This window comes from Thermothelomyces thermophilus, chromosome 5 (assembly GCF_000226095.1).
Source record: "Thermothelomyces thermophilus ATCC 42464 chromosome 5, complete sequence".
Classification (NCBI taxonomy): domain Eukaryota; kingdom Fungi; phylum Ascomycota; class Sordariomycetes; order Sordariales; family Chaetomiaceae; genus Thermothelomyces; species Thermothelomyces thermophilus.
In genome coordinates, this window is record NC_016476.1 from 56,679 (window position 1) to 83,448 (window position 26,770).

Sequence of the window (26,770 nt, forward strand, 5' to 3'; positions counted from 1 at the left end):
TACGTGCGCACGTGTTGATCGGTCCCGAATCCCCGGGAGGCCTTGTTGTGCACACGTACATACATATCTGGGGCTCCATCGAATAGATTGACGCAGGTTGCCCCGTCTCTAAGACCTCTAAGACCGGCGCCAAGATGCTCTCGCAGCCCACGGTCACGGTGCTTGGCCGAGATCCTGCGCGGCGGCGTCAGTTCAACATCAACTGCTACGCGTTCCAGCAGGATGCCATAGTGACCTTCAACGGGTGGCAGTATTCCTGCTTTTATTCTTTCCGCCAATCAGATTCGTCGGACGCGGCCGGAGAGCCTCTCTATGTCCATGTCGCCAGGAGGCAGCTGCCCGGCGGCGATTGGGAGGTCCTGGTGCTAGACGACTATGCCCAGACGACGGATGACGGTCACAACACGGTCCAGATGGGCATCTCCCCCGTGGACGGCGTCATCCATCTGTCCTTTGACCACCACTGTGATGTGTGAGCAGGCCAACCACGGGTTGCCAAAAACCAGAATCGAAGCGGGACTGATAGACAAGGACTGACCGACCGGGGCGCCCCAGCTTGAAATACCGCTCCTCGGCTCCCGAGGTAGCTACGCGACCGGGCGACTTCGAATGGAGGGCCTCGCTCTTCACGCCGACGCTCCATGCCCTCCCCGGCCTGCCGACGAGCCACCCCCCGTTCCGAGACGTGACGTACCCGCGCTTCTTCGGGACCCTGGGCGGCCACCTGTTCTGCTCGTTCCGCGACGGCAAGGCCGGGCTCGGCAACGACCACCTGTACCTGTACGAGCCGGCCGAGAAGCGGTTCGCGTACGTGGGACGCCACCTCACCGGCATCCAGAGCAACCCGTACGTTCACGGGATGGACTGGCGCGACGGCAGGCTGCACGTCACGTGGGTGTACCGAGGCTTCGTGTACTACGACGGCTGGGACGACCCGCTCGACAGCAAGCACAAGCAGCAGGCCGGGCCCAACGGGGCCGAGAACAACCACGACATGTGCTACGCGTACAGCGACGACATGGGGTATACATGGCGGAACGGCGCCGGCGCCGTCATTGCCCGCCTGCGCGAGGGCGAGACCATCACCAACGACGCCGAGGGGATTGTCGCCTTTGAGATCCCCAAGCACTCGGGCCTCACGAACCAGGAGGCCCAGACCGTCGATCAAGACGGCGGCGTCCACGTGTTGAACAGAGACACTCTGGACGGGGTAGAAGAAGAAGACCGTGCCGTGTGGAGACACTACTACCGGTCGCCAGAGGGTGAGTCCTTCCCCAGACCCCGACCGAACCTCCCCTGGCGCCGTGACGGGCACGGGTGTGCAGACTAACCGCCTTTTTTTTTTTTTTTCCGACTTTTCGCTACCTAGGGACCTGGTCACGACGGCCGATACGACCCGTCACGGGGAGCGCTCGTGGACGGCTGGCGATCAGCAGGACGGGCGACCTGTACATTTTGCTCCCCAACTTTGCCGCCTCGGAGCTGCAGATTCTCAGGGCGTCCAGGGCGGGCGGGTACGCCACCTACGAGGAGGTCTGGAAAGGCGGCAAGCTGACCGGAGAGCCGCTGGTCGACGCGACGAGACTGGAGCATGACAACGTCCTGTCGGTCCTGGTGCTGGCTGAAGAGGAGGATCCCGCGCGCGGGCGGAATGTGGCCGTTCTCGACTTCCAGCTGTGAACCGCGCCCAACCGTACGCGAAGGCGGGGAAGAAGAGGGTGCGCTTCCTTTTCCATTCGTCAAACCGAGACCTCGTGCATGGGTACCTCTATGTATGTGTGCACTAGTGCATTGCGGGAGACGGGGTCGGATGGCTCAGAAAGAGCGGCGTCCATGTGTTTCGCAGCGACTCTCAAGCTTGGCCGCGGGAGAGGAAAAAAAAATATGTATGTCTGTGTGTGTCCTATGTTTGTGCGCGTGTGTGCCCGCGTGCCGCAACGCCACAGTCGTATGTCAAGATCCAGTCCCCTATTAACCGCCGTTGCTGCGATCAGGTCACACTAATGCTCACGGTTAGAGGCGGGTCGGATCACCTGCGAATTTTGAACCAATCTTCCTTGTGTGCGACGGCATCAGCAGCCGATCCGAAAAGTTGGGCCGCAATAACTCGTGTACTCAGGAATTCCTGTACAATACAATATAAACAGGAACGGGAATCCCTGGTTGCTAGGTGGCTTTCAGCTGGCCAAGGTGGGTTTGTTTGCTGGGTTGTTGGGTTGTCGTGGTCGTTTGAACTTTTTTTCAGCTCTCCAGTTTTCAGGCCGCGGCTCCCTATTGGTTCGGGAGTGGGGTTCGGTACCATAGCGAAGCAGCGTTGGGAGGGTTAAGCTTGGGCCTACTCCGTAATAGTTTCATCGACAGGTTTCCTTGCAAGTCACGGGTTAGGGTTCTTCTCCAGTTTCCTGGTGGGCTCCAACAGTGACTTGTTTCATTCTCAGCTGGCTTCGACAGAAAGACCAGATCCGTCGTCTCCACCTTCTCTCGTCTGCTGCAAGCGACGGCGACTGGGACTCGTCCTGCCAAGCACAGCGATCGCAGAACCGGCGGCTCGAGGCTAGCCAGTTGTGGAAATATTTTGGTGATGGGCCTTGTTTCAAGCCCTCCCGTTGCAATCATCGACTCGCAAGCTCCTCAAGCGATACAAATCAATTATTGTGCAACCATCGGCCCGCCGCCTTGCTCTGGGGAGCCGCGAACGAAGAAACTAGTCCAGCATATTTCCGTACATGCTCCATAATTACACATGGCGCGACATAATAAGAAGAGCACGGCTCGGAAATGGCTCTCTTACCTTGCACTTGCGCATTCAGCTCGACTCGTCTCGGGAACGGGCACCATCATTGCCACTTGAAGCCGAAGCCCTCGCCCCTCCACCCCTCCACCTCTCCCCCCCGACACCACCAGCTGCCGACTACCGTGGCGCTAGTAGGCTAGAGCCGAGCTGACCCATGGATCCAGACGGTTAGGCCACAGAAACGACTAGGAAAGATACTATTAAAGGGAATGCCGTGCGGTCGTCCACGGGGACGATCGCACAAGATGTTGGTACCAATGAGTCAAGCCCATCCGCGTCATGCTGCCGTCCCTTTGCCGGCACAAATTCAATCGCAGCTTCTGAGCCACCAACCATCCGCGACCGCCCTCTGTCAGAGCGAGGTCCACTGCCGTGGAGGAGGAGAAAAGTGTGTTCGGGGTGAGACGGCAAGGTGCTTATCTCGGGGTGTAGGATGCTCAAGCTTCCGGTCTGTCATCAACGCACGATGCATCTAGATATTACCTACCTACCTAGGGATACATACATGTACTCGCGTAACCTCGCATGACCGCGTCTTGCCAACTGACGTTCCCTATCCCCCCAGTGTTCGCTCGAAAGTCCCTGTCAAGCCTGCCTGCAGTCCGCCGCCAAGGTCAAGGGCGCCGAGAGAAATGCGCTCTCCTTCCGCTACTGCGTGCGGACGCGCTTCGCCGACGTCAACATCTTTGAGTCGCCCGAGGGCGAAGCCGCCGACGCCATGCAGACCGAGACCCTGATGCGGATGCTGGGCGACCTGCTTGCCCGGATCGCCACGCCCGCCGAATTTACCCTCGCCGACGACCCGGCCGCGTTCAACAAGGCCATGCTCTCGTGGCTGACCGACCCCGACTTCCGCCTCCCCAACGGCAGCGTCGTGGGCCTCTGCTGCTCCAGCCTACTGAGCCTCCAGTTCCGGGAAGACGCCGACGCCAGCACGGACGACCTGATGCTCGACTTCCGCCGCTTCCTCCTGGCCACCTCGCTCGCCCACGCCGGCTGGCGCGACGGCAGCCTCAAGGCCATCCGCGCCGACGACCTGCGCGCGGCCGGCCACATCTCCGGGGCCCGCCTCTTCCGCCGGCTCGGCCGCGTCCTGACGCCCCAGTTCCTGTCCCGCTGCGGCCGCGACCAGTGCCAGGTGCTGTTCCTCCTCGTCCTCGGAGCCGTCCTGGGCGTGGGCTACTACTCGTCCTCCCGACTGGAGGACGACCGCTCGCCCGATTTCTTCCCCCCCGCGGTCGGCGGCATGCTGAGCCCGGAGCTCCGGCGCAGCCCGACGCTGTGGCTGGCCATGAAGGAGCAATTGTGCCAGATGCTGGCCCACCACCTGATCTTCCTCGGCTCCATGCTGGAGATCAAGCTGGAGGCGGCTGTGGAGCAGAGGATCATCGAGACGGCCGTGGCCCGGTGGAACAAGGCGGAGGACTTCGTCTGGGCGGACATGTCGAGCTCCGGGTTCGGGGTCGGGGAGGACCGAAAAGAAGAAGGAAAAGAAGAAGAAGAAGAAGAAGAAGAAGAGCGCCCGCCCTCGACGAGGACGTGCAAGTCGCCAGAGGTTGTCAGGAGCGAGGACGTGGACCAGGACTCGGTGCTCGTCCAGCCGAGCTCGAGCCGCGTTCCCAGCAGTCATTGTGCGCCTGCGTCGTCGTCCTCGTCGGCGCCTCCTCCTCCTCCTCCTGCTGCTGCGCGACTCCCGCCGCTCGTCACGATATCCCTGTCGGAACTGAAGCAGTTCCATCCCGAATCCGTGGATGCGTGGTTCGAGAATCCACAATCGTATCTCTCCATGTTTGACGACGAGCTGGGGAGCACGGGCGAGAGGGCGGCGTCATCGGCGTCGGGAGCAGCACCCGAGCTGACCGCGCGACAAGAGGGTGAGTCTAGGGAGCGATTCCTCGTTCCAAAGGTTGGCGTGTGTCGGCCCGAGAGCTAACCAGCACGACCATGGATTTAGCCCCCGAGAAGGTGCAACCAGGAGTGAGGAAGCGAAGGTCCATGTGGATTGTGCGTTCGTTTGACGCCGGGCCCGAACAGGGACTGGTCAATGTGCACGCCCGGCTACAACCGGGTACCGGGCTGGAGAGCATACGAGCATTTGTTTGACCGACAAGAGGACGGAGAGGTGTTCATTGGCGGCCGGTGATGATGTTATGACAAGGTCTGGGCACGGAATAGAGAGAGGCGTTCATTAGGTAATTATTCAGGTGTTGCTAACGCAGGGAGGGGAGAAGACTAGGCCATGATGACTGATGACCCTGGGAATCGCAAAGACATACATAATTACACGCTTCAAGAAATCCCTAGCTTAATTGACCTTGAACAAGATGATGATTACAGATACTGGCGACAGAAGACTCAGAATGCGAAACAAATACGCGTTTGGGTTGTCTAGTAGTTCTATCGGTTAGTAATACTGTGTAATTTCGGAGTGAGTAATTACTCCATCCTTCTGTAGTAATTTAATTAATAGAGGGAGTTAGATAATCGTTCCCAAGGTTCTTGCCCTGCTTCTCCTAATAAGGAACTTATTGTTCACGACCGAACTACATCTATCATCTAGGGCCTTTTCTTTCTACACGGGACAATGAATCGACTCGATTGAAATGATTAACGGATGATGACATCTTATGGCGCGCTCAAAGAGCAAGACGAGGTCTGGGAACGAACATTCGAGGCACATGTGAGCTATTATCTCGGCAGCCTGACCAAGGTCTTTACCGTCTATTTATACCTGGCTGGTGCAGGACGGCGACTCCAAGTGGAACGACCCTATCATCAAGTACGTCCCGGAGCTCGCCGCCGCTGCCGACAAGGCCAAGGAGGATCCCGTGGCGAACGTGGCCTGGGACGAGGTGACGATCGGAACGCTGGCGGGACAGTTGTCGGGGGCGATCCGAGATTGTAAGTCAAAATTGATTGAGGAAAAAGGAGAAGGGAGAAAAGACCAAAAACGAAGGGAACAAAAACGAGGAAAAGGAAAAGGCTGACAACAGGTATCTCTAGACGGCTTGATGAGCGAAGTCACCCAAGAGTTCAACCAGAGCCAGGCCGTGGAACTGGGCTTCCCACCGCTGCAAGACTCGAACCCGATGCTGCCCAAGTGCGGCGAATGGCCTCAGTGCAATAGAACGGGTAAGTATTGAACCAAAAAAAAAAAAAAAAATAACCGTGCATATTATATACACGTGGACGACCGTCAGTAGTGTATTACTAAAAAAGGGTGGGAACCGGTCCGGCGACACAGAATTCTTCAACGGCCCCCTAGAGGCCTACCCTTCATTTGCTCCGTTCGCCACGCCGCCGTACACCAACATGGGCTACCAGATCCTCACCTACGCTCTTAAGGCCATCAAGGGCAAGAGCTTCCAGACCATGATGGGAGAGAGCGTCCTGCGCCCGCTGGGCCTCAACCACACGTAATTACTACCGGGACACCCCGGTCGAGGAGGGCATCATCCCCGGCACCAGCAAAGAGGCAAACCGGGACTATCAGCTAGGTGACGAGAATCCGTGAGGTTTTTTTTATAAAAATTCCTTTTCTTCTCTCTTTATTATTTTTTTAAATTTAAATTTAATTTATTTATTTTCAAGGATTATAATTTAACATAATTAAGGAATGTAATCATATATAAATAAATAATCAGGACTGGCAACATGTACTCGTCGGTGGCCGACATCTCGGCTCTGGGGCGGGCGATGCATCCTGCGGTCGACGCTGCCGCCGCCGGTGGTGACGCGGCGGTGGATCCGGCCGGCCTCGATGTTGTCGGAGCTCGTCGCCGGGGTCGGGTATCTATCCGTGGGGGGTGCGGCGCGTGGTCGTGCCGTACGCCAACGGCAAGCACGTCGTCGACGCCTTCAACAAGGCCGGCAGCATCGGGAACTACACGTCCCTGCTCGTGCTCTCCTGCCCGACTACGCGCCCGTCAACGCCAGCGTCCGCCTGTACCCGGCCGGACGGGAGCCGGCGGGTGGCCTTCAAGGCCGTCTTTGAGAACCTGGACCTGCCCGCCCGGCCCGACACCATGTTCTCGACCGACTGCGGCACCTGGGTCTCCTTCACCGGCGTCGTCTACAGCACCCAGCCCCTGGACCAATTCGTCTTGGAGGTCGACGCCGCGGGTGGGGGTGGTGAGCGACGAGAGTCTGGCGCTGAGGGCGTTAATGAAGAAATCAAAGGAAGCTATATTAAACAATAAGTAGCAATCAATTGATACTCTTCCCTTTTATTAATGGTTGTGTCCCCACACCTTGTTTCTATTTTCCCCTTCCTTTTGAAGAAGAAGAAGAAGAAGAAGAAGAAGAAGAAGAAGTTATGCATCACGGCGAAGCAGAAGCCGTCTTGGCCAGCTCGGACGCCCAGTCCTTCCACCGGCCCTCGACCCCGGCCACGGCATCTTTGACCCCGGTGATGGCCTTGAGGATGTCGGACTCGGCCACCGTCGTGGAGATGGAGATGTGCCCGGCGGCCAGGTCCTTGGTCTGGGTCTCGATCTTGTGGAGCTCGGGCCAGATGGCGTCCTGGTTCTCGACGATGGCGTCGTGGTCTCCCTGGAGGTCCCTGAAGGACTCGCGCAGGTGCTGGAGCTCCGCGAGCAACGGCCGCTGGTACTCCGCGATGTGCCGGACGTGCTGCTCATGCAGGCCGGCGATGCGGTCGCGGATCGAGCGCAGGGTGTCGAGGTGCGGAGGGTCGGGAGTCTGACGGGTGTCGTCGTCGTCGTCGTCGCGCCCCCCCCCTCGTGCCGTCTTGTTGTGGCCGTCGACCCCGATCCGGTCCAGTCTGCGCCCGCTCCAGGTGCAGTCCCAAAAGGTTAGCAGGGCCCAGAACTTGATGAGGCCGTGAAAGTAGGCAAAGGCGAGGTACGCCGGGAAGAGGACGACGTCTCGAGGGTGACGACGGAAGTAGTCAAACACCTTGACGGTCTTGGTGAGGAGAATCCAACTTACCAGGCCAGCTAACGTGCCCACGCTGTAGGCGGAGGAGCGCGCCAGCAGGTAAACGAGCAGGCCGTCGGTGAGCGCTGCGAAGTTGGTCAGCGACGTCAGATAGACGGCGTAGACGCAGTACGGTTGGAGGGCCCATACGCTACGGTCCGTGAGGAGGCTGCAGAGGTTGGATCGCCACGTCGTGCGCACCCACCGCCGGCACTGCCCCAGGAACTTGGTGGCCACCGGCTTGTCGACCCCCACGCTGGTATGCATCACGGCCTCCTCGGTGTACTGGATCTTGATCTTCCAGCCGTGGCGGACGACGAAGCGCGTGACGTAGTTGTCGTCGTCCGCGTTCAGGGGCCCGAAGAGGCCGAAGAAGAACCTCTCGTTGGTGTAGCCGGGGAGGAAGTCCGGGTGGCGCAGGATCTCGGTGCGGATGCTGCACGTCCGCCCGGAAACGACAAAGACGCCGCCGTCAACCGTGTTGGTCGCGCGGATCTCGAAGTTGTGGCGGCAGAGATAGGTTGCCCCGAGCATGTTCCAAACCCGCCCCCAGAGACCCAGGTCCCGATGACGCCGAACACGCTTGTTGGTGCCCACGAGGCCGACCGCCCGATCCTCGAAGGCACACAGCAGCGACTCCAGATAGCGGGGCCCCCAAAAGACGTGGTCGTCCAGCAGAACCGTGATGTCGGTCTCGACCAGCGACACGGCGAGGGCGACCTGGGCCCGCTTGCTGACTACCTGTGTCCGGTCGACCACGAATTTCACGTCCGGGTACGCGCTGGTGAAGGTACCGACGAGTGCCGAGGCTTTGGAGAAGAGCTCGTCGCCGGCGGTCACGACAATGATCTTGGCCGGGCCGTTGTCCGCGCACGACTTGACCGTCTCGAGGAATTTCTCCCCTTGGGGATCGATCGTGGGCAGGATCACCGTGACGTCGGGGGGCGTGTAAGTGGGCTTGACGGGCCTGGGCGCGGGCGTATAGAGCCAAAACGCTGCCAGGTTGACCAAGAAGCGGAGATAGCGCCAAACGAAGAGCGCGAAGAACCAGTAGAGGTGCGAGTCGCCAGCGGCGAGCCATGTGATGAGGCAGTGCAGCGCGGCAACGGTCGCAAGCATCATGGCGACGTTGGCCAGAGCCCTACACACCATCGCTCCGCGGCCCATCTCCCTCTTCTTCCCTGGGTTTCGGGGACGGAAAGAGGGAGTCGTTCCCATTCTGAGGCGCGTCGAGGTGCTAGTGGCCGATCGGTTTGCTTCGAGCGAGGGAGATGTGTATCTGAAATGGGTGCTGTGTTTCGGGATGCTTTGTTTATCCCTCTCGGCCAAGTTTAGCACAACGATGCGAGTGTGTGAAGAACTCTGTCTCCAGAAATCAACACTCAGAACCCGCATTTGCTCTCTTTAAATACCTTGAGCGAAGGAGTTCGCATGCATGGTACATGGAAACAAGATCCCAAGACTTTGTCTTCGATACAACAATGTGAAGTTTGACCCAACGGGATTAAAACCAAATCCCATGGATTTGTTCGTCTGCTAGGTCATCACGATGAGCTTGTGCTTGCCATGTCGCAGATGTGTCTGCTCATCCAAAGTACGTACCAGGCCTGACCAACTAGGAACAGAGCACATTGTACCTGCTCCTTTGTGTCTCGGAATTGACTTGCCGCAGAAGGGCAATAGTCATCGTGGGGGGGATCTCGGATAGAGGCAACTCTTCTTTGTTACCCTAGAACCCCGCCAGCTGGTCAAGCACAGATCATCACGGGCTCCCAATTCTTTCCGCCTGTCCCAGCATCTCACAAGGTGCCGAACGCCAGAGTGATATTTTGCGAGCAGGGTTGACGAGCAGGGTTGGCGAGCAGCGAAACAGCAAACGCCTCGAAGAATGTAATCCTCCGGTCCCGAGATCACTTGGTTATCAAGGGGGCCCAGATGAGGGAGCTACGCCCCTGGACCGTCATCTAAATGGTCACACTGAGCGAAACCATGGCGATCTTAACGTCGGAGGGCTGTAGATGATGGGCAACGGACACACGACCCTACCAAGGGGCGAACACACATTGGTAATGTCTCCAAATCTTACTCGGCCGGGCGAGAATAGGCCCGCTAGAGAGACAAGCTGGACCATCTGCCGCTTCTTTCGCCTCCTAGAGACAAGGTAGGGAGGCTCAGAGCGGGCAGCCTGCCTGTTTTCTTCAATTAGCGTCTGGTTATTGCTCGACGTCGGGAGACACATTAGGTATTAGACGAAGAACAAATCGTCTAGTGATGCGTCGGCTTGCCCTGTACCATGAGCTCGAGGTTCGCATTCGACGCTTCCCCAAGTGAGGTGGAACGGACGGAGAAAAGGAGGGAATTGTGAGATCCTCGAGCGCGCGCCTTCTTTCTCTTCTGAATCCTGACGCCACACAGAGGACAAGGCGAGTGTTGCGAGTCTCTCAGGACATGGGCGCGAGTCGGTTCGGTGCGCCAAGGACTGCCCGACTGGTTGTTTCTCGCTAATCGCATACTGCCCCGAGGCATCTTGTCCATCCGAATGGCCAATGTTTCGTACTTCTATCTCAGCAGGTAAAGATTGAGGCTGGGGCGTTAGAGCAGCGTGAATGGTCGGGGCTCTTCGGAAGTCGGTCCGGCTCGGCTTCGGGACGATGCTAATACTTCTCTGGGCGTAGTCGGTACAGCGGGTAAGGCGACACCGGCCGAAGAGTGGCACAAGGAACGGTGTGATGCCGTTGTATTACTAACCGCTGGGAGGACTATACAAAACCTCGCGTCTTGTGATGCTGGGAGGGACCACATCCTAAACCCCGCTGACTGAGACCTGTGCCGCCATGGTATCGTATCTTTCCTGTACGCCAATCCGCGCTCATTATGCCTGTTGTGTCTCTGTGCCTTTATGCATCGATCTTCATTCCCAGAAACCCGTGACGCCAGACGCCCGCTCCGTACGTGAGAAAGAAAGTGGAAAGAAAAAGGGAGGTCGGAATTCGAAGAGCGCTTGTTCACCTCAACATCTTACCGGAGGGGTGCCACCGCGTATTTCGGTCGGATCCTCCTCACGGATACCGTCATCGTCTCTAGAGCGTATGACTTCGTCTTGGGGTTGTACCACGAAGCTACGTCGAGAAACATGACCGCTCTCTGCGTTTGCAGCTCAATGATCCCCGTGACTAGGATGCTTCCTCGAGGAGGATCCGGCCTTATCGGGCGCCGTTCCCGCTGGTAGGTCTCCTTGAGCCGTTTCCACGGTTCGGAAGAGGAAAACGATTCGATCAACTCTTCAGTGAATCCCTTCTGTTTGGACGGCCCCCGGTTGCTCTGGTCGAGCGTCGGTTTCTCTGGTAGCCCGATAGACTTATCGGACGTCGGAGCAGGCGCAGAGGATTGCGCGCGCTGCGACGAAGAAATGGAGCCCGGGTCATCGACCTGCTCCGGTCGCCTGGTGGTGCCCTGACGGAGCCGCTGGAGGGCTCTCTGTATCTCCGGGCTCGGCGAAGGGGGCAACGGAGGAGGTGCTGTTGGGTTTGGGCGCGCCTGCGTGCCATCGGAGTCCTCGGATCCAAAACCAAAGTACCTTGCCACGTCGTGGGCCGCTTGCTTAACCGCCTCCTTACCAAAGGCCCAAAACCCCAAAGCCATCGGCCTCGGCCACAGGAAGCGTTGTATCTGTGTCACCGTGTACGAGTCGCAGGGCATGGTGGCCAACGCGATCGCATCGTCTGTGATCAGTATCCTGTCGCTCGGGTTAGCGACATTGAAACTTTCAGACGGCAACATGGAAGATGACGACGTACCCAGTCCGTTCGTAGACAGGCGGCGCTCTGAGTGGGTAATCAATATCCATCCAGCACCGAGTCAAACGTGGGTCTTTCCCAGCCCTCGTGAGCACCACAGGGCTACGCGCAACTAACTTCTCGACGATGCGAGCCAGGTCATCTGCACAGCTCGTCAGGGGCCAGAGCAACTTTGTCTGTCAGTGATCGGGAACAACCCACGTTTTATCTTGCGCTGCAGCTCGAGATCCTTGGATATTCTGACGAATTCCTGCCACTCCGGATCGTGCCCATGGTAGGGTTGCGGGGGGTGCCGTTTGGTGGTCCCGGGGAGTGGAATGAACAGAGGCTCGTCCTCATGGTCGTCGTCTGTCATGCCCTCGAGTTCCGGTGCGGGCGATACAACCCACAGCAATAGTTGGTAGGCTATGCTGAATTTGATCATGGTTCCTCTGCATCAATTCCCGTCAGCAACGGTAGAGCAGAAGGCGTAAAAGGACAGGATCACGCTCACAGGAATCGAGTGGCGGGCCGCCCTTTCTTGACCCTGACCCTCTCGATGCGAACCGTCTGCCCGCTTCGTAGGCGCGAGGATATCCTCGAGCTGAAGAGCGTCTGGAATGGACGATAGAGGCGCGACATGACGGCAGGTGGGGGCGCGCCAGTCCGGCGGCCGAGGGATCGTCGAACGAGGTGGAAGAAGCGAGGGGGCAGCTTTAAGCGCGGAGCGGGATCGGGTCGGAAGAGGGAAGCAAGATCGAGGGCGTCAGTGTCGCCCAGGTGGCATCGGATGACGAGTAGGTAGTCGGAAGAAGCGGAGTCGTCGCGGTAAAGGTTGCTTCGTATATCACGTGCTTCTATGGCAGAAAACGCTCGACGGGACCGAGGAGTACTTATGCAAGATAGCTGAGGGGTCGTTGGAGGTGACAAGATAATCTCGTACCTGTGCCCTTTCCAGGTTATCGCAATTTGGGTTTTTGGGATCGCGAGAGCACCCGGCTCGGTGTCTCGGGCGCAGGGTGTGGGGTGGCTTCCATCTGCACGGGCCACCCCGGTCCCACTCACTGCAGCACTGCGCCGTTGCAGGGGTGCGTTGAGCCTGGATAGCACCGCCAACAAGCAACTAACGTGCAACCGAGAATCAACCTCCCCAATCGCCCATCGCGGTGTTCAACAGACACCCGAACACTCGCGGACCTATACGTCCTCTTGTTGCATCACACAACCAGGTCCTGGCTCTTCCATTATGCGGTTCTCCGCCGGCCTAACAGCGGCCGCCCTTTCTGGGTTGGCTGCCGCCGCGAGCCAGCAGAGCGCAGACGTCTACATGTTCCCTTCATCATCACGAGCTTCGGCCGAAACACCCAGCATCCCTAAAGAAGTCGCCCGCCACATCATGCTTCAGAGGGTAAGCCTTAGCTTCGGTATGACTTCTCCTCGTCAATGCTAATGCCTCCGCGCGCGAAGACATCCCGGCAACGATACGGCAGCGACCTGCGCGACATCCCCAGCTCCATCGACATCGAGACGGCCGTTGAGCACCTCACCACGTTCGGCAAGAGCCCGCTGCCGTTGTTTACTCACGCCGACAAGGCGGATGCCTCACAACTCGTCATCATTCTCGAGGGTGCAGCCGCAGACCAATCCAGCCGGTTGAGGGAGAAGTTGGGGCACAATGTCGCATTTACCATCTCCGATCCGCCTTCGGCAACCGCCAACAACCAGTTGATGGCGCACTTTCAGAATATGGGTGTTGCATCACCCGAGCAGTGCGAACTGCCATTGGTGATCAATCCGTTCGAGACGGACTGCTGGACCGGCCCGTCTTCGGTCGTCAAGTACGACCTACGAACTGTGAGATCAGCCCCGGCCCGTTCTGCCGAGCGAGAACATCTCTGCTGACGTTGATCTGTGGCCATAGTCCCCCAAGACGTACGACTCATTGCTCGAAAATCTCTCCCGACTCGAGAAGTTCGTCGCCGACGGCGACCTCGAGGTCCTGCTCGTTCTCCTCCCCGAATCCAGTCGCTCGTCCAAGCTCAGCCAGTGGGGCGGCGCCGCCGTGGCCGGAACGGGCGCGAGCCTCCAGAGGCGCCGCGGCACCGAGATGGTCCTGACGGACCACGATATCCAAAAGAGCACCCCGGCCGCAAATGGGATGCCCACGGCAGGCTCCTCCTCCTCCTCCAGCGCCGCCCGCCGCCCGGGGGCCATTCCGAAATGCTTCTCCACGCTCGAGGGCTGCATCAAGGACACCAACTCGTGCTCGGGCCACGGCGAGTGCGTGAACAAGTACGGCACCGCAAACGGTACCGACGAGTCGCACAGCTGCTTCGTGTGCGCGTGCAAGGCGACCGTCGTCAAGGCCCCCGACGGCCGCGAGTCCAGCGGGCGCAAGACGGTGCGCTGGGGCGGCGATATGTGCCAGAAGGAGGATATCAGCGTGCAGTTCTGGCTCATTGCCGGCTTCACTATAACCATTGTCGGCGCTGTAACCTTCGCGATCGGCTTGTTGTTCAACGTGGGCGAGGAGAAGCTGCCGGGCGTCATCGGCGCTGGGGTGAGCAGGTCTAAGTAACGTAGCAGGGTAGCGGAGGGGCCGGTTCTGGAATGGGGGACGATGCAAGGGCTGCTTTTCTATATATATTGCCGGTTTCAAAGGGTGCGGCAGCGATCCTGCCCCGCCCGCGAGGCTCCTACAGTGTATCATATTCATGGCGTCGGTATGGCAGATCAGCGGGTGAGAGGTTGGATTCGTCACTCTAGGTAGACGCTCAGATCACAAATGTTACTTGGGCTATGTTGGATGCTTCTCAAGCAGGGCGTAACGAACATGGCTTTGACTCTTAATATTTGTAGACGAGGGGTCACCGTTGAACTTGAACAGCACAAGTACAGGGGACACCGAGAACCATTCACGCCATTTCGGTGTCGTCCCGCCTGATTGGTGTCGCGCCGAAGCTTTCCAGCCCTCGCTCCACGGGTAGTTCCCCCGAAATCCCCGGTGGGAGTGGTCTGAGTGGTGACTGGATCACCATCTTCGCGACGTCACCCACGTTCCCGCCCGCATTCGCGACCGCGGCCTGGTACTTGGCCCCAGCCTGATTTAAGATCTCCTGGACCTCCTTCTCCCGGGCGAGTATCTCTTCCTTCTCCCTTTTGAGGTCCCCTATCCTCGTCCGCTTCCGTGCCACCTCGTTCTCCAGCTCCTGGACGATGTCGCGCATCCGCTGAAGCACCTCGTTCAGCTTGGGCAGCGGCTTCATCCGCGGGACCGCATCCGGCCCAACGACACCACCCATGTCGTGGTCCTCGTCGGGCCGGTGAAGCCCGTCCAGCCCGGCCCGTCGCTGCGCCGCCTCGTACGCAGCCCTCCGTTCGGCTTCGCTGTCGTCGCTCTCGGCCTCGGATCCATCCTCTGCTGCCTGAATCAACTCGGCAATCTCCTTCCGGTGACGCCGTGCTGCCTCGCGCTCGGCCTTCTTGCCCAGTGCCAACCTGCCATCGGACACGAACTCGTCATAGCCCTCGCCGAGGTCCTCATCCTCGGCTATCAATCGGGATTCCGACTTCTTCTTTCCAAAATTCACCGTAACCCGGCTGCTCTGGGCCGCCCGCTCGTCTTCGGATCCGTCATCCAACGAGATAAATTCCGCCTCCCTGGCGAGCCGCGCCCGCCGTTCCTTGCGCTCGCGTATCTCGGCCTCGGTGAGGATTCTCGGTGTCGAGCCTGATCCTGTCGATGGAGCCGCGACCTCTGTGGCTGGAACGACCAGCGCTCCCTCCAGCTCGGACGGGTCGAGCGACATCTCGTCCCCGTCATCGTGGAGATGTAATTCCGCCAGGTTTTGCGGCGCGACGGGAGTTGCGCTCTGTAGTTCCTCGAGGTATTCTTTGCTGTATTTTGGTGCTTCTTCCTGGCCACCGAAGCGGATGGGGAGATTACGGTCACCCGATAGGCTTGGGAGGGACGCCGACTTGCGAAGCGCATTGTTTTCGAGCAGCCGTCGGCCGAGAGGCTTTTTTGGGGCGGGTTTCGTGACCGCTCCTCCTACCTCCGTGTTGTCGTCGTCCTCGTCCGCTGTGCCCTCGCCGGGACGAAACGAGGAGCGGGACGCCGCGGGTCGTTTCTTGAACTTTGCCGAGCCCGAGCGGCTCGCGGTTGGGCGTATCACAACGGGGCCGCCAGAACCATCGTCATCATCGCCGTCGTCGCCGCGGGCTATAGTAGCGGGCTCAGACGCTGGTCCCTCCTGGCTTTCGTCATCGTTGATGTTGATACTCTTGCGCAGTGCCGAGGACTTCGCAGGCTTATTGCGCCCAAACTTGATACGCCCTAAAGGCGCTGGCTCTGCCGGCAGCGCATCAGCTTGCTCGCTCTTTGTTGGACCGATCATCATCAGCAACGGAGGGCTATTGAGAGAGGCTGGTGCAGTGACAGTCGACAACTTACGGTCGCTCTGCGTTTCGTCGCTGGTATTGGGCGCTGAGCTGCTCAGATCGTCTCCGTCGTCGTCAAACGTGTGGATGATGCGCGCCTTCTTCTTGGCGCCAAAGGAGCTCATGGTGGGCAGAATTGGACTTCAATGCGTCTATATATCCTCTGGAGGAATCGCAATCAAATGCTTGGCTTCGAAATGGAAGCAGAGGCGCTTGTCGCCACTTTTGGGGGCCGTTATCTTGGTTATCGGGGCTCCACGTGACATCACTTTCTGTCAGATTTCCTACCAAGCCGCGCCCAGCGCATCCACGCGTTTCCCAGACCGTCGCCAAATTGTCCCGCTAGCTCGGCCCGCCACCAACGCAAAAGACGACGAGATGGCGCCCGCGCAACCCGAACTGAAGAAAGTATGTGGCTGTCCACTATCAATTCCTTGTGTGGCTTTCGCATATCCGGCTGTTGTGCTACCTCTTGGTCTCTTTGATCGGATCGCTGACCCCTCTTCAACTTCAGTACCTTGACAAGCGCCTGTTCGTTCAGCTGAACGGTAGTCGCAAAGTCATTGGCGTCCTCCGTGGATACGATGTACGAGCACCTCGGATAGTTCGTGGTTTGCAGCAGCTGACGGGGTGTAGGTCTTCCTCAACATCGTGCTGGACGACGCCGTCGAGGAGAAGGATAACGGAGAAAAGGTGAAGCTCGGCATGGTGGTCATCCGCGGAAACTCGGTCGTCATGCTGGAGGCACTAGAAAGGATTGGCGACGACGCGCGGGGTGGTCGTTAAGGCGCCGGCGCCATGCGGTCTCCTGGTTGCTGGCGGTTGGGGCGGGAGGAAAAAGACCGGAGAAGTCCGATGGACCGATGTTACTGCTCTGCTTTTGGGATGCGAGGCAAAACGGTTTCGGGGCAAGCACGGCGTTCAACGATACAAACGGGTCAACAAAAACAGGATTCGGCAGGGCAGATTCGACGGCGCAAAGATACCCAGCATAACCATATGCTATCTCTCCTCCGCCTCCCACGCTTTGTCGTCATAGCCATCCATCATCCTCCCGCCGTACGCTTTCATCCAGCCTCGGATGCCGCCTGTCATAACTTTTGACTCGAGGACACCGCCGACTTGATTGACATAATCCTGGAACCAGGCGGCGCAACGAGGGCCGCGCCCCAGGGAAGAGCCTATGAAGTAACGGGGGAGTTGAGCATGGTCAGCTTGTTAAGCCCAACCGCCCTCGAAAATTCATTCTCACCACAATAGAAGATGACTGTCTTGATGCCTGCCTGCTTGCACAAGCCGTACAGGGTCTTGCGTGTTGGGTAAAAGCTGTGAGCCGGCAGGTTGATGGCCCCACGCACAGTTCCTCCTTTACAGTCGGTTCGCCGTGTGTCCACCAAGAGGAAGCGCCGCTGTTCGTTTTCGGCCGTTTCCTGGGCCTGGAGGAGGTCAAAAACCTCTCCCGGCGTGACCTGCGCCGCGGTCGATGCTGGTTCGGGGAAGTCGGTCCACCACGGAGTGCCGTCTTCTCGTAGTGCCATCTTGAGACAGTGTTCATGCGCATGCTCATGGCCATGCCCATGGCCATTTTTCTGTGATGCTTCTTCTTGAACTGTCATTGTGCGATCCTCAACCCAGGCGCATAATGTTGCCGGGCAAGTATTAATTAAACTGGCAAAGCTTTCCTCTTGACGGAACGTTTGCAAACCAGAGTCTGGCGTGTGTGTATGTACTGAGGTGATAGCGATTCTGTGTGGGCAGGGTACGGTGCTGTGGGAGCAAGTTCATACAGTTCGTTCGTGTCTAGGTGAGGTAGAACTGGTTCAGATGCGCTCTCCCGAGCGTTTTGTGAGTGCGTGGTATAAAGCAGGACCAGCCCCTGCAATGTAACGGGTCACATCATCTTGACTTGCCGTCGGCGGGATACTACCGAAGCCAAGATAACCCAAACAAGTTGCGATGCCACTTTGCCTTTACCCATACGATTTTCAAAGCTTGCTTCCTCTAACTGCCATGAGTAACGTTTGCAACAATGCCATTGATTGGTTCACCATGTTTGCGCAGGCAGAGGGTTTCAAATATATGCATGTGCCATTCTAACACCTCATGGTGTGTTTGCCCGACCAGAAGGTAAGCGTTTAGAGATACTGTATCTTATGGTCTGTGGACCCATTGACTTTGAAATCAAGACGCGCATGACAGTCCAGTCGGTGTCGGTAGATGAAAACTGATAATTATGCATTTAATTCAACGCAACCGACACGACGGATAATAATATCAAACCCAGGTTCATCAATCTGCCTAAGGGCACGAATGTGGCGAAAGAGCGGTAGTAGCTCGCGGTGAAGCGAGCTTCTAGTCATCGTAGTAGGCCTCCTCGTACTCCTCCTGGTACTCCTCCCGCGCTTCCTCGAGCTCCTCCCGCTCGCTGCTGCTCGCCGACGAGCTGGCGGCCTCCTCCAGGGCCTCCTCGTAGTTGTCGCGGGCCTCACGTAGTGACTCGCGGTCACTGCTGTCAATCTCCTCGCCGTAGGCGTTGGTGGTCGGCAGGACGCCTGGAGGATAGTCGCTTGGCGGGTAGTCGCTCGGCGGCGGTGGCGGAGGGGGTTCGTTATAGTAGTAGTTGTTGGTCTCGTAGACGACAGTTGCGGGGGCGGCGGCGGGGGCGGCGGCAGCAGCAGCTGGGGCCGCTGCATAGGCGCCACCGCCGGAGTTGCTTCCGTCATCTGATGAGTTTTCGGCTGTGGGGTGGTTAGCCATCCAAACAGTCCGCCTCGGGCAAGAGAGAGGGGAGCAAGCGTACTGAGCTCGTGGGCGATGACGGCACCGGCGACGGCACCGACGGCTAAGCCACCGGCGGCACCCAGAAGCATGCCGCTGTGGCTCTTCTTCTCCTTGTGGCTCCCGCGGTCGTCGTATTCTGGCTGAGGGCTGACGTGCTCGCCTCCGTAGGGGCTCTGTCCGTAGGAGGTGTGATGACTGTCATAGCCGGCAGGAGGAGCACCATAGCCATCATGGTAAGCACCCGGGGTATCGTGTCCGCGATTGTCACCTTCCTGGGGAGGATGGTAAGACTGCTCATAACCTGGAGCCTCCCATTGGGAGCGGCCGCTGTGCTCCTCTACGTCTGGATCATCATGTTAGTGAACCACGATGGCTTCGGGGTAGACGTTTAGGGCTGATGGGACTCACAGAACCAGCGCTGGTAGTGGTCATCCCAGCACGGCTTCCAGCCGGAAGGGATCGGCGGCTTGTCGGCCGGCGGGTTGTAGGGAGGCGGCGGGCGCGGACCGGGTTCGGGGGGGTACGCGTACGGGGTCTCGCCCTGAGGCGGTGGCGAGGAGTAATTCGGCTGAGGCGGGGGAGGGGAGTAGGGCTGGTGTCCCTGCGGGGGATAGTAGCTGCCTTCGGGAGGCGGCGGCGGCGGCGGCGGGGACTGGTAATGGCCGCCGTAGGGCTGGGGGCTGTGGTAGCCGCCGTATCCCTGGGGCGGATACTGCTGAGGAGGGTAGTGGCCTACGCCATCGCGGTTGGAGTAACGATGCTCATCCCTGCTCTCCTTCTTTTCAGATCCAAGGCCCAAGCGGCCGAGATCTTCGGCAATGCCGTCGGTAAGCTTCTTTAAAAAGGACATGTGGAGCGCTAAGGCTTGCTGAGTAGGCAAATGACGACGACTAGGAGGTGTGTCTAATCCAGGACCGATGCTGCAGGTGTCAAAGCAGCGGTATCTCTTGCGATTTTTATTCCCGTCAGCTTCGCCAGTTTCTCCAGACAGCCCTTGTTGGTTCCCTCAATTCCGAACGACCTAACACAAAGAGGAGCAGGCATCTGGAGGGGCAGAGGGGCTCCCCTCACCCCACCAGGCAGCACCGAGCAAACAAAGCCCGCGCAGCCGAAAGCCGCATGGGACCCGCTCACCTCCGTGGCACGTTGTTGTGATCCGTTGTCACCCTGCCAAGCGGCCAAGCAGCCGAGCGGCCGAGCGGCCAAGCAGCCAAGCAACCAGTATTCGGATGAGATATCGAGTTCTCGTACTGCCGGAGCATCCGCTAGGCCTTGGCGTTCGATTGTGAGCACATTTTACTCCGTAGCAACGTAGATTTTGTGGGAGCGGCTTTGCCTGACTCTTCAGGGCCCAAAGAGGGGTCTAATTCATCTCATTCCCGCTCCATTTCCACTTTTTAGGTCCTGCGCCCCACTGATCTCAGACGTGGGCCAACAAGTGCCAGGCCGCCTCACCCGCCGCCGCGCAGCCGCTGTATCCGCATTTCTGGTTCCGTTGCCCTGCCAGGGGAGGTGCTGCCACTATCCGTACTACTACTTACGTACGCAGTAGTGATTAGGTTGTTTTTTGAGGCAGCCCGGGCGCTTTACCTAGACACAACTCTCTCGTCAATCATTCCACCCAACGCTGCCTTCGCACTCTTCTTTCATATCACACCGTCGCGTGTTCAACCTCAACCCTTCCCGCATCCGAGAACTAATTGAAATCATCCGTCAAGGTCGAGTTTCGTCACCCTCTTCTTCAGCGCTGCAGCATGTCGTACTACCCCGGTCAAGGCTATGGACCCGGTTCCGGCTCCGGCTCCGGTTCTGGATACCACCAAGGATACGGCAGCGGAGGATACGGACAGCAATATCCGCCGAGCCAGGGCTACGGACAGTACCCGCCTCCGCAACAGCAGCAGAATTACTACCCTCCGCAGCAGCAGCAGCAGCAGCGCCAGTACCAGCGGCCGCCGGGACCGCCGCCTCAGGGTTATGATGCCTACGGCTACCCGATCAATCACGGGCCGGGCTACGGTGGCTCGGGGCCTCGGGAGACCGCTCCGCCCCCGCCCTCGGGGATGCAGGAGTTCGGCCACGGGGCGCCGCAGGGCTACACGTTCCAGTACTCCAACTGCACCGGGCGGCGGAAGGCGCTGCTGATCGGCATCAACTACTTTGGCCAGGAGGGCGAGCTGCGCGGGTGCATCAACGACGTCAAGAACGTGTCGGCCTTCCTGACGGAGAAGTACGGCTACCGGCCCGAGGACATGGTGAAGCTGACGGACGACCAGTCCGACCCGGTGCTGCAGCCGACCAAGGCCAACATCATTCGGGCGATGCAGTGGCTGGTGGACGGGGCGCAGCCCAACGACGCCCTCTTCCTGCACTACTCGGGCCACGGCGGCCAGACCGAGGACCTGGACGGCGACGAGGAGGACGGCTACGATGAGGTCATCTACCCGGTCGACTACAAGACGGCCGGCCACCTGGTCGACGACCAGATCCACGATCTCGTCGTCAAGCCGCTGCGGCCGGGCGTGCGCCTGACCGCCATCTTCGACAGCTGCCACTCGGGCTCCGCCATGGACCTGCCCTACCTCTACAGCACCAAGGGCGTGCTCAAGGAGCCCAACCTGGCCAAGGAGGCCGGCCAGGGCCTGCTCGAGGCCGTCGGCGCCTACGCGCGCGGCGACATGGGCGGCGTCGCCAGCTCCTTCATGGGCTTCGCCAAGACCGCCCTCAAGGGCAACGACGCCTACGAGCGGACCAAGCGCACCAAGACGTCGCCTGCCGACGTGGTCATGTGGAGCGGCAGCAAGGACGATCAGACCTCGTACGTTTATTTATTTATTTTTATTTGTTTATTTTTTTTATTTCCCAACCCCATCATGCCCTTGTGCACATGACCAACGTGGTGGGGGACTAAACTAACTGAGTTGGAATAGAGCCGACGCGACCATTGCCTCGCAGGCGACCGGCGCCATGTCCTGGGCCTTCATCACGGCCCTCAGGCAGAACCCCAAGCAGAGTTACGTGCAGCTGCTCAACAGCATCCGCGACGTGCTCGAGACCAAATACACGCAAAAGCCCCAACTGTCCTGCAGCCACCCGCTTGGTGCGTATAGTTATTCCTTCACCCCTCCGCCAGATGTGGACCGCTAACTCATCTCGCTTATCGCCAGATACCGATCTGCTTTTTGTCATGTGAGAAAGGGGGTGGTCTGGGAGTTCCCACTAGTTACCACACCACGCGTAGGTTTGTGGAGCTGCGCCATGTCGCTCCATTTGGAAGCGAGTCTGGATCTTGGGGGATTGCAGGGGAAGGGTTGAAGTGAGCGAGAAAAAGAATGGCTGCGATCGGGGATCTGTGAATTGGTACGGATTATTCCGTAACGCAGATCGTTCTGGGCCTGCCAGTATACTACCCTGAGACCCCTGCGGGTCGGCCTTGAATTCAGAAACCTTATGAGACCAGGAACCTTGGATGCCTAAGTAATGGACAGGGAAACCGATTTGTGCTGTGCTGACTCGGCTGCATTTGTGGCGATAAAAGTTCCAATAGTTTTGGGAAGAGAAACTGCTGTCTCGCGGCAGTAGGGAAAAACGGGGGTATTACGACTAAGACTAAGATAATGTACACGAAGGGGTATAATACCGAAACTGAATTCATCCTTCTTGATGTCAACCGCAATCCTGAAGTCATCCAGCCGTCAACATCCCCATCCGCAGAGAATCCATAAGCGGCCCGGCCCGCGGCGCTGCACCACCGGGGATATGAACCCAATGTCTGACCCCTGGCAGACGGCCGCACAGGAACAGGTAACCAGGTCAGGTATACATTCTCTGTGGTAATAACGATTATACCTGATAGGAAAAGTTGAAATGTAGATAGGAAAGGTGACTTTGCATAGCTGGCGATTTGAAAAATGACTTACACCGGGCCTCCCTCCGCTCATTCATCAAGCACCCACCATAACAAGGAGAAGAAAGGACAGGAAAGATTTGACATACATATATATATATAACGAGTGATGATGATGATGAGGTGAAATCAGTGAATGACGCCCTTCAAGAAACCCAAGGCGCTCTTGAGGCTGATCTTGCTCCGCACGCTGCCGCCGCCGAGGGTGCTCGGGGCGGAGCCGCCGCCGCGCTCCGAGGGGGCGCCGCTGCTGGAGCCGCTCTCGGAGCCGCGCCGCTCGCGCACGTACTTGGGCCACGTGTTGGTCAGCACCAGGTACTTGATGCTGGCCTGGGCGGCGTCGAACACGGTGGCGTCGAAGGCCTCCGGGATGTCGCCCTCGTAGACCGGGTACGGCGGTGGCGGCGGCGGCGTTGCCGTCGGTGGCGGGGTCACGATCTTGACGGTCAGCGGGATGTGGTTATTACCCCGGGACGACGTCGGCGGCGTCCGCCGGGCGGGCTCGGACTCGGCCTCGGGCTCGGGCCCGGGGGGGTCCAGGATGTGGACCTGGGAGTCGCGGGAGGGGGGCGCCTTGTTCGGGGCAGCAGTATCGGCTGGCGTCTTCATGGCCGCTGCTCCTGCTGCCGCCGCCGCCGCCGGCGTCGAGACGAAGTTGTCGTCGGCGAAGGGGGTGGCGGCATCGGCGTGGTTGACCGGGGAGGACGGGTTCGCGGCGGCGAGGCTGCGGGCGGCGCGCTCGAAGACGCCCTGCAGCTTGCGCAGGTCGGCCCAGGCGATGTTGATGGGGAATTCGGCCTCGCGCGGCGAGATGAACTCGGTGTAGATGCGCAGGGCGCGCGTGAACTGGTCCCGCACCGCGTCCGGGCTCGCGTCGAAGCGGCCGCGGACGAAGTCGGCCGGGAGGCCGTTCTTCCACTCCGAGACGGCGGTCAAGAAGGCGATGTTCTCGCCCGAGAAGTCCTTGCGGGCCGAGAACTGGCGCAGCGGCTCCGGGTTCTTTTCCAAGACGTGCTCGAGCGCGGCCATGGTCAGGACGCTCTCGTCGGGGCCGAGGTTGCTTTGGCTGCTGTTGGACTCGAGGTTCGACAGCTTCTTCCACGAGTCGAAACCGCCCGAGTCGCCGACTTTGGTCGAGGTCGGACTCAGGGGCGGTCCACCGCTCCTGTCGCTCGAGGTCTCCGACTTGGTCCCGAGCCGCTTCTTGGACTCCCAGTTGGCGATGGACTCGAGCGTCTCCTGGCGTAGCGTCTGGTGTTTATGGATCTCCCAGCATGGGACAAAGACGGTCCAGATCTCCATGACCATGATGGTGAGGGCGATCCTGCCTCCTGTCAGGGGAGGGGGTTCTTCTCTTTCCACTAGAAGGAGCAAAATACAAACTTACCACTGCGGCGGCACAAAGTACTTGTTCACCGGTGCCATGCCGGGGACATAGAGCGCAATGAGCCACATTGGCGCTGCTGGGAGTCTGTTTCGAGGAGTCAGTTACCAGTTACGGAGGACGGGCAAACGAGTTCCGAGAAAACCCGCGGACCACATACCCAGCAATGCAGCAGGCGATGGTCTGGCGTTGCCAGCCGTGCGTGTCATGAATGCCGCGAGATCGCCAGAGGATGATGGGGGCGATGATCCAGGCCCAGACGAACTGCCAGACGATCGAGGGCCACCTGCACACAGATTAGCTCGCAAGCCTCCTAAAAGTGTAGCGTCGTGATTGTTGTTGTTGTTGTTGTTGTTGTTTTTAAAAAAAGGGGGGGTGGTTGCGAGCAGGATACTTACCACTCCCAGCCTCTGCCCTGCTTCATGGCGATCTCCGCGGGCGAGCTACCCGTCACCTCAGTGCCGGGAATGCCAAAGTCGGAATGAAATTTGCGCGAGATGAGGTAGATGATGACTACCACGAGCAGCTGTGTGCGGGTTAGCCCTTTTTCCATGATGATATTTGTGGAGCGGATGCTGCTGCTGTTTCGTTATGAAGTAGGTAATTATTGTGGGAAAAAGAAACCAGAAAAACAAGCACAAATACAGATTAAAAGATGATAAAACAATGAAAATGTAACCGTATTTAAGATCAGTGCTGGGATGTACCTAACCTGCACCGTCATGCCCATGGTAACAAACATAAACATGCGCTTCGAGTAGTCCATCTGCATGATGGCTTGAAAGAGATTGGGCCTTCGGACCAGCCGCTTCTCGTCGTAGCGCGTCTTCATCTGACTCGGCGGACGGGCGAAGCGGCTCTGGGCCTTGGCGACGTGGAGAAACTGGCTGTTGCCGGCGTGGAAGAGGGCGATGCCGAAGGGATACCAGACCCCCATGATCCAGTACTCGGCGACCTCGGGGGCTAGCGGGCCGACGGAGTAGGCGATCTGGACCGAGATCCAGTAGAGATGTAAGAGAATGATGCCGGAAAAGGTCAAGGAGAGCGAGCGGAGTCGAAGGGTCGGCGTGTTGCGTTTCTTGTAAAGGAATGTCATGCCGCAGACGAGGAGGGCGGTCCAGACGGCACCAAAGGTGATCCACCAGATGCCGACGCCGTCCAGACGCGGCTCCGGCTTGGTGTCGGGCGTCGTCCCGAACTCGGACCCCACCGCCGCCGGGGCGGGCGTCTCGGAGGCGCGTGGCAAGATCATGGCTCGAGGGATGGCTCGAGGATGGCTGCGGTCCGTCGACGCTTGTTTGGGGGGGGGGGGGGGGGGAGATCCAAAGCAAACCGCGAGAGTGGAAAAGAGAGAGACTGGATAAGCTCGTGGACTGACTGGGGTAGGAAGAAGCGAGCGAAGAATATGTATGTACTCTGTCAGGCACACGAGCTTATCTGGATTATGGGAAGAGCACCCCCGGGACACACACACACACATGCACCCAAGGCGTGGAACAGGGAACAGGGCTACCGGAATGTACATATATACAGTACATCGATAGTTACATACTTGTACACTAGTAGCCCGGACAGAGTGCCTTGACTCAGACAGCCCATGACGCGAGTGTGGCTGCCAGGCTCTGATCCCGGCTTCAGGCAAGACCGGGATATTAAAGAGCGGACCCATGGTCATGGTGACATCGTCGTACACACCCCGTGGTTGTATTCTCGATCTGTGATTGCTGTGAGAGGCCGCAGGAGCAGCCGATCCCGGTGGCATGGTGGGGAGGGAGGGAGGGAGGAATGGGGAAACCAGCCAGGCCGCCCGCCCGGTCCCTTGGGAGGACTCCATACAATAATACTTCGTACCTACACTACGGATCCGTACACCACACTAACTTCCAAGTACGGATTAGGTATACTCGTAGCACCTTGGGCGGGCTGAGAGCCAGGGTACCGGACATGGGGCGTCCTGCGAGCTCGAGTCCCGAAAGAAAATGTTACTAGCACAAGCCAAGGCCTCCTCCGGCCAATGTAGGCCTGAATCACTTTGTCTCTGTCCCAGCCTCCATGGGCGTTTGGTGGTTCAGATGTGACTCTCTTAAATCTCGCTGTATGTACTGTACATAGTGTACATGCATGTGGGGGAAGATCACCGTCGATGGTGTGCCTGGGCGATCAGATGCGCTAGGGTGGGTGTGATCGGTCGGATCCGTCGTGTGCTCTAGTACAGTACACTACCAACCACGAACAGGATCCGAGATCTACTATGTAATGAGTTAAGACCGGGACCAAGGTACACAGTTTGCTTGTGCGTTCTCCGACAGGAGATGAGCTACGCAGTATTTAGTTAGCGCTGGCCACGTCGATTGGCCGCCTTCCATGGGATCAGCAACCGCAGCGTGTCAGCATGCGCAATTTTTTCTCTGAGTTTCTCTTTTCTCTCCACGTCTTGTCGGGGTGAGCGAAAACATAATCACCATTGCTTCCTGGCCCTTTGCATCATGCCCGCCATGCACGGAATGTAGGCCAGAGTTTCGTGTATAATCCGAAACGTGTACGGAAATGTAATAATAGTGATGGGAACTTGGTGCATCGCGTACTCGAACACCACTCGATAACCTAGAAAATGAAAGTGGTCGGCCGGCTCGTGAACCTGCGGACCGCATCTGAGATGCCGTCGGGCACATCCGCACTCCACCCACTCAGCTCCCGATGCCTTCGGTGCCAGGATTGGTCACAGCCGCTACGCGCCGATCACTATTACT

The 26,770-nt window shown here is 58.7% G+C and overlaps 13 protein-coding genes across 13 annotated transcripts; 7 read left to right on the forward strand and 6 right to left on the reverse strand.

Moving 5' to 3' along the window:
- The first annotated feature begins 35 nt into the window (after positions 1–35).
- On the forward strand, positions 36–1,842 carry MYCTH_2307864 (uncharacterized protein). The gene is made up of 3 exons (XM_003664701.1): positions 36–472; positions 556–1,262; positions 1,370–1,842. The coding sequence occupies exons 1-3, from the start codon at positions 135–137 to the stop codon at positions 1,678–1,680; spliced, it is 1,356 nt and encodes a 451-aa protein (XP_003664749.1). The 5' UTR covers positions 36–134; the 3' UTR covers positions 1,681–1,842.
- A 1,380-nt stretch (positions 1,843–3,222) lies between these two features.
- MYCTH_2307871 (uncharacterized protein) lies at positions 3,223–5,308 on the forward strand. The gene is made up of 2 exons (XM_003664702.1): positions 3,223–3,301; positions 3,360–5,308. The coding sequence occupies exon 2, from the start codon at positions 3,513–3,515 to the stop codon at positions 4,725–4,727; it is 1,215 nt and encodes a 404-aa protein (XP_003664750.1). The 5' UTR covers positions 3,223–3,301; positions 3,360–3,512; the 3' UTR covers positions 4,728–5,308.
- Positions 5,309–5,411: 103 nt separating this feature from the next.
- Positions 5,412–6,214, forward strand: MYCTH_2128565 (uncharacterized protein; the record flags this gene model as incomplete). Its single annotated transcript, XM_003664703.1, has 4 exons — positions 5,412–5,474; positions 5,539–5,695; positions 5,798–5,926; positions 6,039–6,214. 4 exons carry the CDS (start codon positions 5,412–5,414, stop codon positions 6,212–6,214), a joined length of 525 nt encoding a protein of 174 aa, XP_003664751.1.
- Positions 6,215–6,423: 209 nt separating this feature from the next.
- MYCTH_2307872 (uncharacterized protein) lies at positions 6,424–7,055 on the forward strand. The gene has a single exon (XM_003664704.1). It carries the CDS (start codon positions 6,820–6,822, stop codon positions 6,991–6,993), a length of 174 nt encoding a protein of 57 aa, XP_003664752.1. The 5' UTR covers positions 6,424–6,819; the 3' UTR covers positions 6,994–7,055.
- Positions 7,056–9,562, reverse strand: MYCTH_2307873 (glycosyltransferase family 2 protein). Its single transcript, XM_003664705.1, has one exon. The coding sequence runs from the start codon at positions 8,882–8,884 to the stop codon at positions 7,115–7,117; it is 1,770 nt and encodes a 589-aa protein (XP_003664753.1). The 5' UTR covers positions 8,885–9,562; the 3' UTR covers positions 7,056–7,114.
- Positions 9,563–10,508: 946 nt separating this feature from the next.
- Positions 10,509–11,965, reverse strand: MYCTH_2307876 (uncharacterized protein). Its single transcript, XM_003664706.1, has 2 exons — positions 11,731–11,965; positions 10,509–11,671 (listed from the first exon to the last, which is right to left on the reverse strand). The coding sequence occupies exon 2, from the start codon at positions 11,429–11,431 to the stop codon at positions 10,751–10,753; it is 681 nt and encodes a 226-aa protein (XP_003664754.1). The 5' UTR covers positions 11,432–11,671; positions 11,731–11,965; the 3' UTR covers positions 10,509–10,750.
- Positions 11,966–12,628: 663 nt separating this feature from the next.
- On the forward strand, positions 12,629–14,255 carry MYCTH_2307878 (uncharacterized protein). The gene is made up of 3 exons (XM_003664707.1): positions 12,629–12,916; positions 12,976–13,362; positions 13,430–14,255. Exons 1-3 carry the CDS (start codon positions 12,755–12,757, stop codon positions 14,084–14,086), a joined length of 1,206 nt encoding a protein of 401 aa, XP_003664755.1. The 5' UTR covers positions 12,629–12,754; the 3' UTR covers positions 14,087–14,255.
- Positions 14,256–16,182, reverse strand: MYCTH_2307880 (uncharacterized protein). The gene has a single exon (XM_003664708.1). The coding sequence runs from the start codon at positions 16,071–16,073 to the stop codon at positions 14,424–14,426; it is 1,650 nt and encodes a 549-aa protein (XP_003664756.1). The 5' UTR covers positions 16,074–16,182; the 3' UTR covers positions 14,256–14,423.
- A 144-nt stretch (positions 16,183–16,326) lies between these two features.
- Positions 16,327–16,734, forward strand: MYCTH_2119714 (uncharacterized protein; the record flags this gene model as incomplete). The annotated part of the gene is made up of 3 exons (XM_003664709.1): positions 16,327–16,356; positions 16,463–16,534; positions 16,585–16,734. 3 exons carry the CDS (start codon positions 16,327–16,329, stop codon positions 16,732–16,734), a joined length of 252 nt encoding a protein of 83 aa, XP_003664757.1.
- An 83-nt stretch (positions 16,735–16,817) lies between these two features.
- Positions 16,818–17,701, reverse strand: MYCTH_2307881 (uncharacterized protein). The gene is made up of 2 exons (XM_003664710.1): positions 17,201–17,701; positions 16,818–17,129 (listed from the first exon to the last, which is right to left on the reverse strand). The coding sequence occupies exons 1-2, from the start codon at positions 17,484–17,486 to the stop codon at positions 16,951–16,953; spliced, it is 465 nt and encodes a 154-aa protein (XP_003664758.1). The 5' UTR covers positions 17,487–17,701; the 3' UTR covers positions 16,818–16,950.
- A 480-nt stretch (positions 17,702–18,181) lies between these two features.
- Positions 18,182–19,633, reverse strand: MYCTH_2144570 (uncharacterized protein). Its single transcript, XM_003664711.1, has 3 exons — positions 19,138–19,633; positions 18,749–19,072; positions 18,182–18,686 (listed from the first exon to the last, which is right to left on the reverse strand). The coding sequence occupies exons 1-3, from the start codon at positions 19,577–19,579 to the stop codon at positions 18,301–18,303; spliced, it is 1,152 nt and encodes a 383-aa protein (XP_003664759.1). The 5' UTR covers positions 19,580–19,633; the 3' UTR covers positions 18,182–18,300.
- A 718-nt stretch (positions 19,634–20,351) lies between these two features.
- On the forward strand, positions 20,352–22,190 carry MYCTH_112363 (uncharacterized protein). The gene is made up of 3 exons (XM_003664712.1): positions 20,352–21,547; positions 21,660–21,829; positions 21,897–22,190. The coding sequence occupies exons 1-3, from the start codon at positions 20,484–20,486 to the stop codon at positions 21,920–21,922; spliced, it is 1,260 nt and encodes a 419-aa protein (XP_003664760.1). The 5' UTR covers positions 20,352–20,483; the 3' UTR covers positions 21,923–22,190.
- A 119-nt stretch (positions 22,191–22,309) lies between these two features.
- Positions 22,310–25,453, reverse strand: MYCTH_112362 (uncharacterized protein). Its single transcript, XM_003664713.1, has 6 exons — positions 24,733–25,453; positions 24,419–24,546; positions 24,181–24,306; positions 24,024–24,107; positions 22,650–23,960; positions 22,310–22,508 (listed from the first exon to the last, which is right to left on the reverse strand). Exons 1-5 carry the CDS (start codon positions 25,270–25,272, stop codon positions 22,766–22,768), a joined length of 2,073 nt encoding a protein of 690 aa, XP_003664761.1. The 5' UTR covers positions 25,273–25,453; the 3' UTR covers positions 22,310–22,508; positions 22,650–22,765.
- Positions 25,454–26,770: the final 1,317 nt, after the last annotated feature.